Genomic DNA, 16,008 nt, shown 5'->3' on the forward strand with positions numbered 1-16,008 from the left:
ATAGCAGCGAGTGAATCCGAGGGGACACCGGGTTTGGCGGGGTGAGGGGGACGGATGCCGCAAACGCCGCGGAACAGGCGAACCGCGCTGTGGAAGGGGTTAAAAAATAATCGATTCCGAATCAATCGGCCCTTTGGGCAGCGCAGGGGCGGCGGGAGCTCCTGGAGCGCCCCAGGGGCGATGCCCGGGCTGGCGGGCGCGGTGCGGGCCGGGCGGGGCGCGGTGCGGAGGGTCCCCCGCGGCCGCGGTACTCACGTTCTCGGTGTCGCGCTCGTTCACCGTGGGCAATGGAGTCCGAGTGGACATTTTCCCTCACTCGGGCGGCCGCGGCGGCGCCGCGCACAGACACAGACACGGGCCCCGGGCTGCGCGTCTGCTCCGAGATGGTGGTCGCAGGGAGCCACCATGAAGGACAAGGTGCCTGGCGGGGGGCGGCGTCGCGTCGGGGCCCCCCCACTAGATCCTCCTCGGGGAGCGGAGCGGCCTCGCCCCCTCCGAGTCCTGCGGGCTCATCCCACAGCCGCGGTCCGCGGGGGTCAGCAGCGGGGCGGGGTGCGCCTCATCCAGCGGGGAGGAGATGGAGCCGGGGGAAAGGATGGAGGCGAGGGAAGGGAGGCGGCGAGGGAGCGGCTCTGGGAGGGAGGGGGTGAGCGCAGGGCGGGCGGGGAGGAGGTGGCGGCGGAGCGCCGCGCAGCCCGGGTTCTCTCCGCTGCCGGCGGGGCACGGCTAGCGCAGGCCCGCCGCCCGGGGGGCTGCCCTCTCCTTCCCCCGCCGCGGCCCCGCTTCACCGCGCCGCCGCTCGCATCGCGGCCCGCCCCGGGCTCCAAGAAGGCCGGCGCCCCGCGGGCTGCGGACGCTGCGTGAGAGCCGGGTGTGTGCCCGGTCGGTGCCCGCCGCTCGCTCCCTGCCTGCCCCCCGCTCGCCCCGCCGCTCCCGGACGAGCCAAGATGGCCGCGCGGCTCCTCCGCGCCAGCCCAGCGCGACATGAACCGGAAGGTCCCGCCCCCCGCCTGGCGTGTGCGGCGGGGCTGGGGCGGCCCTGCCCTCCCGGGGACCGGCCCCTCTGCCCTCCCGGGAACCGGCCCGTGCGACTCCGGGGACCGGCCCTTCCCTCCCGGAGACCGGCCCCTGCGCTCCGTGGGATTCCAGGGACCGGCCCCTGTGCTCTGTGCGACTCTGCTGCTCTCCGGGGATCACCCCGGCCCTCCCGGGGACGGGCCTTGCCCTCCCGGGGTTCGGAGCAGCCCCGCGGCTTGAAGTGATCTTTGCCTTTTTGAGACCCCACTGGCACTGCTGCGTACGGTTCTGGTGTCTCCAACATAAGGAGAACACGGAACTGTTGGAGCAAGCCCAGAGGGGGCCACGAAGTTGGTGAGGGGAGTGGAGCATCTCCCCTACCAAGACAGGCTGAGGAAGTTGGGGCTGTTCAGCCTGGAGAAGGTTGCGTGGGGACCTCATAGCAACCTCCTGGAATCTGAAGGATTTACGGGGATATCAGAGAGGGACTCACTGTCAAGAACTGTAGTGGTAGGACAAGGAGGTAATGGGTACAAGTTGAAAGAGGGGAAACTTAGGTTAGATACTGGGAAGAAGTTCTTTACTGTGCGGGTGGGGAGATACTGGCACAGGTTGCCCAGAGAAGCTGTGGGTGCCCCATCCTTGGAAGTGTTCAAGCCCAGGCTGGGTAAGGCCTTGAGCAACCTGGTCTGGTGGAAGGTTGTCCCTGCCCATGGCAGAGTGGGGGACTAGAGGATCTTTAGTATCTAACCCCTAACATTCCATGATTCAATGAAGAGCCCCTCAGGGAGCTGCAGGACTCTGTGAGAGGAGATGCAGTGTGAGGCTGGACGAGGAGCTCAGGTGTTGGGAAGCATTGTGGGGCAGAGGGGATGGAATATTGCAGAGAGTGGCAGAGGAAATGGCAGCATCTCCTCCATGGGGAGGTCCAGTCAGGGAAGGGGCCACTGATGGCCGGGGACAGGGTTACTGGTGTGGGGACTCCAGAAGTGTGTCTGCTGTACAGCTGTGCATAGGTATCAGTCCTCAGGTCATCTGCCAAAGCATGTCCTCCCTTTTCTTGGGGTTTCCAGCCCAGAGGATGGTGTGTGATATAGAAGGACTCTCACACCTGGTGGGAGTCTGAGGCTGTTGTTGGCAGATCTCACCTGGTACAGTCAGGTACCCATGCAGTGTGACAACATGGTCTGTTCTGTTTGGTGGAGGAACCTGGGGTATCCAAACATCCTTTGTATATCCAGCAGTTACCCTGCACAATCATTAAGTGTACAAAGAAGATCTTGTTATAGTCATGAGACAATCTAATGATGAATGAAAAATAAAAAAGAGAAATAACTTCTGTATATTCCATACGTAGGTGATTGAAAACCAAATCTATTTCTGGTTTTGTTTGTTTTTTTTAATTTTTTTTTTTAACAGAAAATATGAACCTCTGTAGAAAAAAATTGCTGGATCTGGTGGGATATGTAGAAACTTGGCATCTCTGCAGATCTGGCAGCTTTGCAGTAACATTTTGTCTTTCTAAAGTGTAATTTATCTGACAAAATTTATGGCTCTCATAAATATTTACCAGCTTAGCCCTGAAATCCATCCCATGATGTAGGTAATATTTTCCTTGCTTTTAGATACTCGAGCAAGGAAAGATAGCCTTTGAACACTACCCAAGAAATAAGTTGTATGTTTGTTACTTCATCATCAGGACAACAAAATGCTCCATAACACCTGACCTGCAGATCTTCCTTTCTCACTTTCACATTAAGCTAATGCCTTGCTCTGGGTTAATGACAGGGATTTTGGAGTTGAGAACTCATCTCTTGTGCAAATGATCTGTATTTCTGTGTATGCATGCATATCCATGTGCCTATTTGCTCAGAAGATACATAGAATCATAGAATCAATTGGGTTGGAAAAGACCTCTGAGATCGCCAAGTCCAACCCTTGGTCCAACTCCAGTCCATTTACCAGATCATGGTACTCAGTGCCACGTCCAATCTCAGTTTAAAAACCCCCTCTCTGGGCAGCCCATTCCAATGCCTGATTACGCTCTCTGGAAAGATTTTTTTTCTGATCTCCAACTTAAATTTCCCCTGGCAGATCTTAAGCCTGTGCCCCCTTGTCCTATTGGTAACTGCCTGACATGCTCAGAGTGGAGCTGCTCTCCTGGGGAAGCAGACAGAACCCTTTGTGTGGAGTGGGGAGTGGGGTTTGTAGCTGCTATATCTGACTTGCCAAGTCTAAAGCAAAGCCAGGAGAAGTATCCAGATCTCCTGGCTTTGCCACAGGGCTGCTGCTTCATCCTTTTGTTTTCTGTTGCCAGTAGAATATGTTCTTTACAACACGTTTGTAAAAAATTGTAATTCACTCAAGACAGAGTCAGAAAAAGAGCAAAAAATAGACATAATGTTTACATAGGTTGTTACCCAGACTAATGCTCTCACCCTGCCCTCGTGGGCATTCCAGCCAGCAGGACAAGGCTGAACTGCCCATGTTTGAGCAGGGGAGTGATTTGCAGCTTGTGAGCAGCACACTGAGCACTCTAGTGCTGTTTGCACCTATGAGTGTGCTTGTCCTGAGCCTTGGCAAAACAGATCTGTGGAAGTTCTGTGCACAGGCACGATGAGGTATTAAACTCTGCTAAGCATTAGGTTTTACATACTTGCATTGCTGCTCCATGGAAGCAATAGTTACTGTGATAAAACCTGAAAGGTACAGTGGTGGCTTAGTGTCAGGGGAAAATCTTGGGCCTGTTGTTACAGTAGGAGTTCTGCTATCACCCTTGATAAGGCCAACATTTAAAACTTGCATTCCAAATTAAAAGGGGACAGGGAAAGAATGCAGGGGAAGGGGAAGAAGAATTGTAGGGAAGGACTTTGTGCCTTCAGAGTCATGTTTCTGATTGGCAAAGTGATTTTGAAATAAGAACTTTTGAAAAAGTGCTTGAGACCACAAAAATAATAGCAGCTGATTTTGCTGTTTTATTGCCATTAAATGGCAACATTGGTTAGAGCTGGTCTTAATGAGTAGCTGGTCTTTTGTATGGAATGACAATCTGCATAGCAGGTGCTTCTGTGTTTCACTGTTGCTATATTCTGTTTCTCAGATTTAAACAGATGAGTTAATTTCAAAGTGTATTTGTTTCCCTTTTAGAAATTTGGCCATAGTAAAATAGCTGATTGCGTGTGTTTCCTATTTCTTTGTTGTCCATAAATATTCTGCATGTTATCAGCTACTACTTTAGCGGCATTCACAAATCAGAAGGTGATTTTTTTTCCTATCTGAAGGTTCTGAAAACTCAGAAAGTGGTGTGATAATTGTATTATGCTTTGTGGTTCTTGTGCTATCACTAGTGATAGTGACAGTGGTTTCATAAGGGGACTTAAATGACAGTATTTGTATGTTATCTGGAAGAAGCTGCAATTTGCGCTTTGAGCTGTACTGGCTGCAGTGCTAACAGTAGAAAAAGCTTGTTTTTGCCAGTAGAGTTGGAGAATATGACTCAAAGACATACAGGAAGCAGATCTGCTAGTTAAGGTGCCTTTTTTGTGTCATTCTTTGGCTGTCACCACATAGAAAACAATATGATACAGAACAATATCATTGTGGGGTAGAATTCAGAATTTTTTTCTTCCAGACACTAAAATCAACACAAAGAACCTCTTAACACTGCACTGCACAGAGTAGACCCTAACTTTAACAGCATTTGTGATCAGATCAAAATATGCTGGAGTTGATTAAAATTGCTGGACAAAACTTGAGGATTAATTTTGATGTATTCATATGCACAAGTTTTGAGCCTTAATTCTGGAAGAAGGATTACAAATACAGAACAGACTGAGGAATTTGTGTTCCCTACACCTCACCTTAAAGGCTGCGGACTGAAAGAAATCAGTTGGTAGAGGCAAGTAGAGAATCAACTAATGTAATTGTTACAGCTTCCTCATTGTACACCACAGCTATGACAGTATTTACCAGCTTGGAACCTGCCCAGATATGAAATCATTTTAGTTTATACAAAAATTCCAGTTTAGACTGATAATTGCTAGCCCTGATACAACTTTTTGGTTTTTTCCATAAGTCTTTGCAAAACATGTTCTAAAATATGGTCATCCTCAGGGAAGTAACCAGTATTATTCCAATGCCTTGCTTTTTTTGTTGTAGAAATTCTAAGGTAATTCCATGCAGTGAAAGATTTCCAGGACTGCTTCATCATCAGTGTTGTCTTTAATACTGAAGTAATTCATTGTGTTTGAAATAATTACTTGTATTTGGTTTTAAAATCTTAACTTCCAAAGAATACCTAATCTTAACAGTGCTTTATAGTAGGAAGAAGTGTGTGATTTTTTTAAATGTCAGTGATAAAGCTATTGATAGAAAAGGACTGATTACTGTGCAACCTCAATCAATAGTCCATGCTCAGTTGTAATGAGGCCTAAGCACAGCTCACTGCAAGGCCTGGGCAAAATGTGGTGTTGACGGCAGAGAAAACAATGGAAAGAAGAAAGATCTTCCTCCTCAGCTTCATGACCATCAGTAATCTGAAAGGTGGGAGAAGGTGTTCATGTGTTGACTTCTTCCTATGATCCATACAGGAGAAGGGTGGGTCCCTGGGGCCAGCAGAGTGGCCGTGGCAGTGCAGCTGCTCTGCAGTCCTCAGGTGCAGGAGAGGTTCAGGCACTGAGCTGCGACTGTGAGCAAACAGAAGCGAGCAGTGGTGGTTCCTGAACTGCATGCCTCATTTAATTCCTTGCCTGTAAGGCCAAGCATGCTGTGCTTTGCCTGCAGAGCCATATGGTGTGGTGCATGACACGTGAACCTTCATGATGGGATCACTATCAAGTGCCTGAACTGCACTAATTCCACCACCATTTGACGCAAATACCTATATGGATCGTAGCTCCAGGACAGAATCGCAGTGCTCTGGAAAGTCGAGTGAGAGCATTGCTCTCATGGGTTGGCACAAGGTCAACATTTAGAGAAGAGAGAATTGAAAATACCTCCTTAGCTTTCCCTAACGCTGATCCCATGTGGGTTACAAAGGCAGTTCAAAAGACAAGGAGCCAGTTGTGGTGTTCCTAGCTCTGAGTTTGACTCCGCATGTTTGAAGCTAAAATAGGTGTTTTATGGCAAGCCTCTTCCATTCCTACTAGTGCATGACCCCAACGAAGAAGCATCTTTGCAATCTGTGTCAGGCATGTTACTGTGGCTCCTACACCATTTCCTGTGTGGTTGATACTGAATCAAAGACTCCATTGACAATGATGAGAAAAGAATAGATGACTCTAGCACACATAATGTTTTCAAGTGCAAATTAATAATTGGTGTGCCCAAGTGTTAGTGGGAAGTCATTGTTTTTTAGCAGTGAGATAAATTCCAGATATTTTGGGCACAGGTTATCTAAAAATGGTATAGCCCACGCTTGTTCAAAAAAAGGAACATCTAAAATAGTCAGGCTAGTGGAAAGTACACAGCTCAGTTGAAATTCCCAGGGCCCAGGATAAGCCCCAGAGTGCTGGGTTTTGCTTGGAGAGACTTGACAAGGAGCTGTTAGAGCTTCCTTCTCTGTCTCCAATCCCAAAGCATCTCACATCCAACTGGCAGCTCCTGCCTTTAGCAACCATTTGCACCTTCAGCCGCCATTCCTGTTGGTTATAACCTCCTCTGAGAAGAATCTTGTATTCTCCAGAGACTCCCAAGTGTGTCTGCACAGGCAGTTTAGTATACACCCAAATCCATGTATTAACATACCTTGTTAATACAAGGTATGTTGAGATCCAAGCTTGGGCTGAGCCTCAGTAGTCTCTGCAGACACTTTTGGTGAAGAGCCAGGTTGTTGCTCATACAGTGTCCAAGGCTTTGGCAGAACCAAGCCCTTAAATTCCTATGTGTGGATTTCCCTGAAGTAACTTGTGTTTGATTTAGATCGTGTCTTTCACTTAAACACTGCCAGAGGCAAGGATCTGTGAGCAATCTAGAAAGATGGTCCATGTGATTGTTTCCCTGATTTTTAGAAACCTTTTCTTCTGCTCTGGGTATGGTTCCTGATGACAGCTTCCAGCTATGGCATCTTTCCTGCTTTTGTCTTATGGATGATCAGACTTTTACTCCCAGTCAGGACTCAGCTCAGCCCACATCCGCGTCATCTCAGAGATTGAAATCTTGGGGTCTGTCATCAAAAGGCACCCTATTCCAATTTGCAGAGCACAAGGGTGCATGTTTCCTCTGGTTCATCTCTACCTTATCTGTTGTTTTTTGCTGTGGATACCAGATGTGAACATGGTTTTCCAGCTGTAATAACATAAAACGCAAATACAAACATGACATAGCTTATTTTGGTGATGCCACAGCCTAAGAACCTTGTTTAGCCCTTTCAGATATTGTAACTCTGAACTCTGGAAACCCTGCCCTTTCCAGAATCTCTGACCCTTCCCCTCTATATGCATATCTCCTATCTTGAAACTACCCTTTATTCCTACAAGTATAATTTTTAACTTTGGTTGTACTCAAACGTGTATTGTTCACCTGATTGCTGTTTTGCAAACCAGTTTGCTCTGCCCTGGTGATACATCTATTTAATTTCCACCTTCTCTCTCTGTCTTGGTGTCACCTGCAAACTTTGTCAGTAATCCTTTTGTTTCTTTACAGTTCTTGATAAAATATCAGTTGGTGAAGAAGCAGAACTGATTGTGCTGTGTTACAGGACCATATTGCAATTTTCTGATGTTAAAAAATTGTTGATAAGTAATTGCCACCTTAAAAATTCATACAATGAATTGGCCATCCCAGGGTTGGGAAGGGCTAGAGGGAAAATAAGCACCTCTGAGGAAACACAACTGATTACTGGGGTCTGTCAGCAAGTAAAGGGAAGGAGTGAAAGGACTGAGGGCTGAGTAAATGGTTGGAGTGGGACACTGAGCCAAAGGTCCCAGGATGGCACCCCAGGAGTAGTGTCTGCTACTCCCAGTGCTCCAAGCACCCTTCCAGGAATCCCACAGTGGTGTCTAAGGGATGATTAGGCAACCAATTTATATGTGTCACATTGGGTTTGTATTGTTCTAGTTTCTTAATCAATATGTCCTGCTGCAACAAGTTGAAGGCCTTAAAGAAGTCTTTTACATCAGCTTCATAACATTTATCACTCAACTTTACACTCTCCATGGTGAAAGAAGTCAGTTTGAAAGGGTCTTCCCATAAACTTCTGTTGATTGGCATTAATTATATCTTCCTCTCTTAATTCTTTGTGAATCTAGATCCATATGAGTCATTCCATTATACTGCCAGGACTCATGTCAGCAGACAGACCTATAAATACTTAGATCCTTCTCTCTACCTTTTCCAAAACTTTTCCCAACATCTGCTTTCCTTTGAAGCTTTCCCACTGTACAAATATTACTGGATATCACAAACAGCTGTAGTGCTCTGCTGATGTGCTGAAGGCATCCTTAATAATTACTCAGACAAAATCAGCCACATGATATGCTCTACTGAAACAAGAGGGTTGAACAACAAATTAAGTCTACAATCATAAGCAGCATTTGATGTGAAGAAATATTTTGTTTCCATGTTTATCCTGAGTTTTTATATCACAAATATATTTTATATATTTTGGCTACAAAGGGTAGAAGGTCAGTAGCTTCAAATTGAACTGGAAAAATATCACAATAACGCTGTTGCCCCAATTCTGATTATAATTTCCCTCACATAAGAAGATAGAAACACATTTGGAGAGAGAGAGGGGATGTTTTGTCATCTAAGCGCAGGACACTTTTCAAGGTGCATAGAAGAGCAAAATGATTTAGAAGGAATGTTTTAATATTATGAAAAAGGCAGAAATTAAGACTGTCATAATTTCGAACACACACAAATAGTAAACTCAAGTCCTCTATTCATCTGCATCTGTATTTATCTGAACAGGTATCTGAAGTTGCTCATGAGGGCCAGGTTTCCTTCCCCTGGCTGCCCCTGTGGCCAGCCTGGCTGGCGCTTCCTGGTGAGAAAGATGTACTCCCAGCTCAGGCGTTGGAGGAACAGGATGTCTTTGTCCCAGAATAGTCAGGGCACCAATTCTGCCTCTTCCTGGCCAAGAGTGCCAGTCACAGCTTAGCCTTTTTTTTCACTGATGACAATGAGCATTTTGGGATTAGGTCTGTGGTCTGTATGAATCACAGAGCTCTGCAGGACTTGCCTCAAGTGCCTGGCGCTGTGCAAACATCATAAACGAACAGTCCCCGTTGGCAGTGAAGTCCATGCATGCTGCAGGTATTCTCCGTGGAGAAAACGGAGCCTGCAGCGTGCAGCTGAAGAGTTTTCTCCATGTGTCACAGTTTCCTTTTGAATAGCTTGCACTGGTTTTCTTTTCACAAGTTACACAGCATCATGATTTATAGTCAAACACCTAGCTACAACTGTATAACATTAATAACCATTCATTGCTTTTAATTCCCTTTTGCCCTTCTCTCTTTTAGCCCAGTACTTCTCCTGGGACTTGTTGGACCAAAGTCTCCTTTCACCATTCATAAAAATACCATCTGAGCAGGGCTGCTTGGAGCAGGGCAGGCTCCGAGGAACTCTCTTGTCTGAGGAATGCTGCTTTTTGGGGGCACTGCACTGCTCCCCTGCCCTCAGTGAATGCCCACTCTGGCACCTATCCTCCCCCTGGCCCCTTAGCTAGTCTGTCAACGGAGTGATAATTCTTGCTGGCAGGATCTGCTCTTGCAAATATAGGATCCCATTGAGCTCATAAATACTTCCTGTCATTGCATAGGGTTGCCAACAGTAACATTCCCTTCCCCATTTATAGGAGATGCTGAATATGGCATTGGTACTATTAACACCTTTAATGTTTCTCCCATTAACATTTTCCACCCATAAAAGGGTTTTCATATTTTCTGTTGGTTCTGGGTTTACTTTCTTTGGTGGCTACTGAAGCTTGAACCACCTGAACTTCAAGGAGTGGGTCCTTTAAATTTGTTTTAAAACTCACAGTAATTATAGATTTTTCAGTCTGATTTTGAAAAGCAGGATAATATTGGAGAGAAATGTGGGTGTATGACGTTGAATGCTTTAGGAACCCTTTATATTTACATTTTTTTTCCAGCAGCTATATGGAATCAAATACCCATTAAAAGGAACCATCAGTAATTATTAATATAAAACTTTTCTATGACTCAAAAGGGAAAAAAGGGGAAGATTGAAAAAAGGTAAGGTTCCCCCTCTAGAAGATAAAAGAATGGAGAGGATTTTGCAGATTTTTAAAGGCTCAGTAAACGCTTGCTCCTGTTTTTCAAACAGCTTTTGCTGAAAGCATATTTGTGTGTCTACATTAGCAGATGAGATGGTTTCAATCCCAGGAAGCAGGGAGATGGGAGCAGTGCTGATTCCTGATGCCTTGCCCTGGGAGGAGAAGTGAAGGATGGCATTGGAGGGGCTGGGTGGGCTGCATGAGTCTTCTCAGGAGGAGAGGAGGAAGGGAACACACATGTGAACATGAAGGAAGAACTGACAGGCTGGAAAAGCACATGGATCTGAGGGATGGGGTAAGAGCTAGCAGCTGGTAAAACATGCAGGGATTAACCCTGGGAGAATTTTCCTTTTGAGCAAATCCACTTTTCTCACAAGGAGGAGCGAACTGAGAGGCCACGTTAGGTCCCATGCTGGGTATGATCCTGGATGGTTGAAGTTTTTGTATCCTAATACTACCTGGCTTCAGTGAATATTGCAGTTGGTTATTGCGGGGCTGAGCCTCTAGGACTCCCTTTAAGAGGAGGAAAATCATTCTGCCTTCTTACATGAGGCAGATGACCTGCTAGGCCACTTGTTCCCAAGAGACACTGCTGAAGGTCCAAGGCATCACCTGCACCACCTGAGTACAAGCCCGGGCTCACCTGGGCTGAAGTCTGACCACAGTTAGTTGAGAGAGGGTGCTCAGAGGATGTTACAGGGCTCCTTTCATAGAGGTGCCTGTTAGAGGAAAACATGTTTTCACTGAACTACATTTGCCATTTTCTTCCATGTCCCATAGCCCACTTCATGACACTGTGCCCTTGGACTTCAGGACCTGTCAGGGCTACTCTGATAAGACCCAGCACAGACTGGGAGAGGACTTGGGAAATGCACTGTCTTCTGGAGACAGTGGAGTGGGGCAGGTACAGCCAATGCACCACAGCAGTGCTGACAAATGCTATGCAAGCATCCATACACATACATCTATCTATTCATACCCTTGTGTGTGTGCACACATATAGCAGGAAACCTGCTCCCCTCATAACAGCCCCTCCCGGTGTCTCTAAGTGTGACACATGCTTCCCCTGGGAATGCAATGGGGTCTGTTATGTCTAACAGAGTAGGATTGATCACGTTCTCTAACACCCAGGGAAAAGACTAATACTATTTTCTAAAGGGCTTCATTGTTTTTGGGTTCAGCTATATTGCTTTTAATATTTTATGTATGTGAATATGATGTACTGCAATGAAAACACCCTTGTATCTTTTTCTAGTAAGTGCGTCTTTCTAAACAAGGAATGATGTCAAGTGATGGAGAGGAGCTCTGGGTCTGGAAGGCATAAGAAAATGCATAAAAGATGAAGGCCTATTTATGTTTCTTACACATACAAAAAAACCCTCCAACCAAAGAAACAACCCACCTACATTAAAGAAACGCTATTCAAGCTACAAAGAAAATCAGCCAGCATGTGGTCTCTCTGTACTTGCACATTAGGATCCAGGCTTTAATTACAGGATGGCATTCTGCATTTCCAGAGGTTCCTACATACAGGACTGCACCGAGAGCAGAGCTGTGCGTGGGAGAGGAATCCCCTGTGCTGGGTTAGCTGGGTTAGAGCAGGTACCTCTACCAAGAGCAATATAAGTGCGTTATTAGCACAACAGAGAGGGCTGGTTTCCCCTAAGCTCAGCAGCTAAGCTGCTTTAGGGCTTGCACAGGGCTGCTTCAGGTATCTGTCCATGTAGATTTGTTGCTTAGGCGTTGTTCTGCCAGTGGGAGCCATCCATGTTGTGCACAGAGATGAGCCTGGATGGGGAGCCTTGAGGAAACAGTGAAATGGGAAACCTGCAGAGGCAGCCTTTGCTTGGCATCTCCTAATCCTGGAGCGGCCAGCTGCGTAACCTCAGCTCTCTGAAGGTCACTTTGCACACATGCTTGATTCTGCAGGGGCACTCCTGGGTTAGAGCAAAGCACACTGGAGGTTCCCAGCAGGCCCAGCGTGCAGGGGCAACCAGGTAAAAGAGTGATGGAATCTAACAAAATATTTGTCCCAGTGGAAGGCTGCCATCCACAATGTGTCAAGTGATGTGAGATGTAGGACCAGAAGGTTTCAGCTGATGATGGAGGAGAAATACAGACGGGAATATATTGTTCATCCCAGACATTGCAGGGGACACGTCCTAGTGGGAAGAAGAGACTCTTTCCTTCTGTCCCATATCCTCTGAGATCCATCCCTTCCTATCTCCCAGCTCCTTATCCCAGCATGCCCCTTCTCATCCATCCCACCCCATCTCAGACTTTCCCCCTCTGTCTCCAGGATACCCACATCTCTTCTCCTTATCTCTTCATCCTGGAGCTTTCTCAAAAGGTCAGGGTCAAACCATGTCATCTCCCATCCTCACCCTTGCCAAACTCCCTTGCCCAAGATCTCCCAGCGTGGCAGCCAGCTGGCACATCCTGGGTGGGTAGAGCCTGGCAAAATATGCCTGGAACAGGTTCTGCAGTAAGAGCCACTGGGCCATGGTGACAGCAGGCAGTGCTGCCAGTCGGCAGAGACATCCTGTGCCTGAGCAGCTCGCAAGGCTGGCTGGCAAAGGCAGGGCATGTTCCTGCAGGCTTGATTCTTGGTGGCTATTAGAACACACTGTGTGGATCATTGTACCTTATTCATCTGGGAAAATAATTGGCTTGCTTCTCGTCAGTGTCCTTCAACACCACCAGTGCTGAGCTTCATGGTGAACTGGTTCTGGGAAACAACTCTGCATTTGGGAGCAGACATTCCTGCTGAAGCCAGTGGCTTCTGCTTTCCATCAGGCAAGGTGCTGGCTCTGAAATTCCTTGCAGTTGCCTTTTTTCCTGAGGAAGCTCAATCCATGCATGGTTTTGTGAGCTTGTGAGCATTTCGTAACTTAATAATAGGTCACATTAATTCATCTTTTTGCTCTGCCTTTACTCTTTAGAAAAATGGAAGTTATTTTTTAAAAATAAAGCATTACATATGCTGCATGTGGGAAGTGGTGATTTCTAGCTATGGACTGAGGGGGCAAAATTGTATAATTTATAACTGTATCATAAATAATGAGTCTGATGCCTGTGTTACTGTGATTTTATACAAGTCTAAAAGTGGAGTCCTGAAGCCAAGACTCAGCCCCAATATGTTATCACTCCATTGCAGAGCTACAAAACGGTGGGAATCAGATCCTTGGCTGAACAAGAAGAGTTTCATTAACTTTATTTTTCAGTTCAGCTAATGAGCCAGGCTTCAAATCCTTTGCATGATTCAAACCCAGCACTTTTGCACCAGAAGGTAGGCTTGGGTAGGTGTGGAGTCCTGGACAGAAATCAAGGACTGGCAAGACGTCAGGAAAATATCTGCTCATCTGGACTGCCTCAGTGCAGCTACCCTGACTTGTCCCAACTGATGAGCTGGCCCTGAAGTCACAAGGCAGCATCCAAACCTGCAGTGTGCTGCTCATTGCCTCTGATCTCTTTGAGAGACACAAGTGCAAGGCAGAACGAGGTCCAGACCTCCTCAGCAGTGTGAGTTCAGAGAAGCACAGATTTGCTGCTGACTTGCAATTCTTCGTCTTCCTTCAACATACCCACATCTCCAGCAACTCCACTGCCTTGAGGGGCTGAATTGTTTGAACCTGATTCATGGCACATGCACTGAAGCACAGAATATGGGCAGGGTGAAAAACCAAACCAAACCACAGCCACACAAAATGCCAACGCACAGCTGCCCACATGAGACTTGTGTCCTTCCAACAGCTGCAGACTCTGAATAGGAGGGAAGGTGAGGCTTATATGAGGACCCTTTGCTCTGCCAGCCCTTGCCATCCTCTGTGCCACTGGGATGCTGTCCTAGGAGATGGTAAAATGTGGCAGACTGGACCTGTCTGCAAGGAGCCCAGGGCAGACTGCTCCCCAGTACACAGGCACATCCCCTCACCTTTACAGCCTCATGCACTGAGACCAAGCCAATGCCATTTGCCTCCATGGGCTTATCCGTCCTGGCACCCTTGGGCTGTTCTGTTCCCACCCCACTGCTGGGAATATTGCCCCCACTCCCAGTGCTGCTGCCTCTGGGTGCTGGTGCCCCTCACTGTCTCTCATCCTTCAAGCTCCACTGCAAGCTCCAGGAGCTTCTCAAAGGCCTGATCCTTCTTTTGTGCCAGAGGGGCAGCCAGTATTTCCGCTGCTGGCTGCAAAGTCTATCCTGATGTTTCTGTGCTTAAGGAAGAGAAAACTCAGGCTTCTTCACTGCAGGCTCCCTGGCTGAGGAAAGAAGATATCCTCTTTCCTGCCCTCCTACCAGCAAGCCCTTTCATTACAAGCACTAGTAGTCCTTTCACTACAAGCCCACAACAGGGAAAACCACAGGTTTGGATGCCAACCACAGATTTTCTAGTCTGATGAAACTTTTTTCATTTTCCTGGCCATCCCTCCAGCTGCAGGACCAACATTGTGGCAGGACTCCTTCCTCTGCCAGTGCAAGAAGGATGGGATGGTCCTTCAGTGGGTTCACTGGGAAGACCCCCAGGGTTGTGGCTCCCCATCCCCATGGCAGCTCCCCATCCCTATGGCAGCTCTCCATCCCTGGGGCTGGTCACCACGTGCTTTCCAGGTTACACAACGGCTGTGGGGAACAGCATGTTAGGACAAGACGTGTGAGTCACCAAAGGTACTGGAGTCTTACATAACCCCAGCATACATTTTTGGAGTACACTTCATCTGAAAGGGTTGTCAGAAGCCCTGACAAAAGTGACAGCCTGGGAGGAGCAGGGCAGAAGAAAGCAAATACTGCTGTTCCTTTTCCTCCCCTCCTTACATTCAGTCCTTCTGCCAAGATTTTGTCCAGATCCAGGAGGCCCTGGGCAGTTGGAGGACCAGAGCAGCCCTCACATATCATGTGGTGTGTGACAACAGCTCCTCCAGGATGGGCTGCCCTGTGGTGTTTTGGATCTGAACCTGAGATTTCCATAAACAGAGTGAATTTACCTTCCAGCCCACTATGCTCTGCTTCAGACCCAGGACTTCGCCTTCTCCTCTATCAGCTGAGCCTGTGTAATCCCACTTCTCCCTCTGTGCTCTTCTCTGAGCTGGTATCATGAGCCTTTCCTTGGATTTTTGCCATCCCATCTGTACAAGCCGCCAAGTCTACTGGAGAACAGCAACACCAGGGCTGACAACATGCATCTGAAACCCTTGTACAGGACCCATGTCGGGATCTCAGGAGGCTTTACCTGTGCAGAAAAGCTTGGATGACAGTCCACCCTGCACACTGGCAAAGAGGGGTGTGACACAAACCATCTTCCAGCCTGGGACTGTGGCACATTCAGAAGTGTAGTTTAGGAGAGTGTAGGTGGGGATCAGAAGAGTTTCAAGTGGTGAGGTAAATTTCTGATTGCTTTAACTTTGAACGGAATGCATCTTCCAGTTCCTGCATCTTCTCATGTGGTGTGGCCAATGTTTCGTGTTTCAGATTCAGCTAAAGTTTCATCAGATGGCTCTTCTGGCTCCAGGATGAACTCTTCAGGTAAATCCAGGACTAGAAGAGTGTGAAGGGTTATGGCATTCACCTGGACCAGCAGGATGCCAAGCCAAGCTCCATCCCACACTTGCCAGCTCCCATCAGCGGCCTGATACCTGAACCAGCAGGCTGAGGAGATGTAAGGTCTGAACAGTTCATGGTAGGCTGGTCACTCTGCTCCATCAGCAGAAATGCAACCTTTTGCATCATGATTCCAGCTGCCCAAGGGACAAGTCCT

General features: G+C 47.6%; 1 protein-coding gene across 11 annotated transcripts in view; it reads right to left on the reverse strand.

The window, feature by feature from the left end:
• Positions 1 to 981, reverse strand: part of MARK3 (microtubule affinity regulating kinase 3) — a 62,286-nt gene extending 61,305 nt beyond the window's left edge. For 4 of the 11 annotated variants that reach the window (XM_071557448.1, XM_071557446.1, XM_071557449.1 and 1 more), the window contains exon 1: positions 256 to 980. In XM_071557448.1, coding sequence (XP_071413549.1) covers positions 256 to 306 — 51 coding nt within the window. In that variant the 5' untranslated portion in view covers positions 307 to 980. Of the gene's footprint in view, positions 1 to 255 lie in introns of all 11 variants that reach the window. The other 7 variants (XM_071557453.1, XM_071557451.1, XM_071557452.1 and 4 more) reach the window with 3 other exon arrangements.
• Positions 982 to 16,008: the final 15,027 nt, after the last annotated feature.

This window comes from Pithys albifrons, chromosome 6 (genome assembly GCF_047495875.1).
Source record: "Pithys albifrons albifrons isolate INPA30051 chromosome 6, PitAlb_v1, whole genome shotgun sequence".
Classification (NCBI taxonomy): Eukaryota; Metazoa; Chordata; class Aves; order Passeriformes; family Thamnophilidae; genus Pithys; species Pithys albifrons.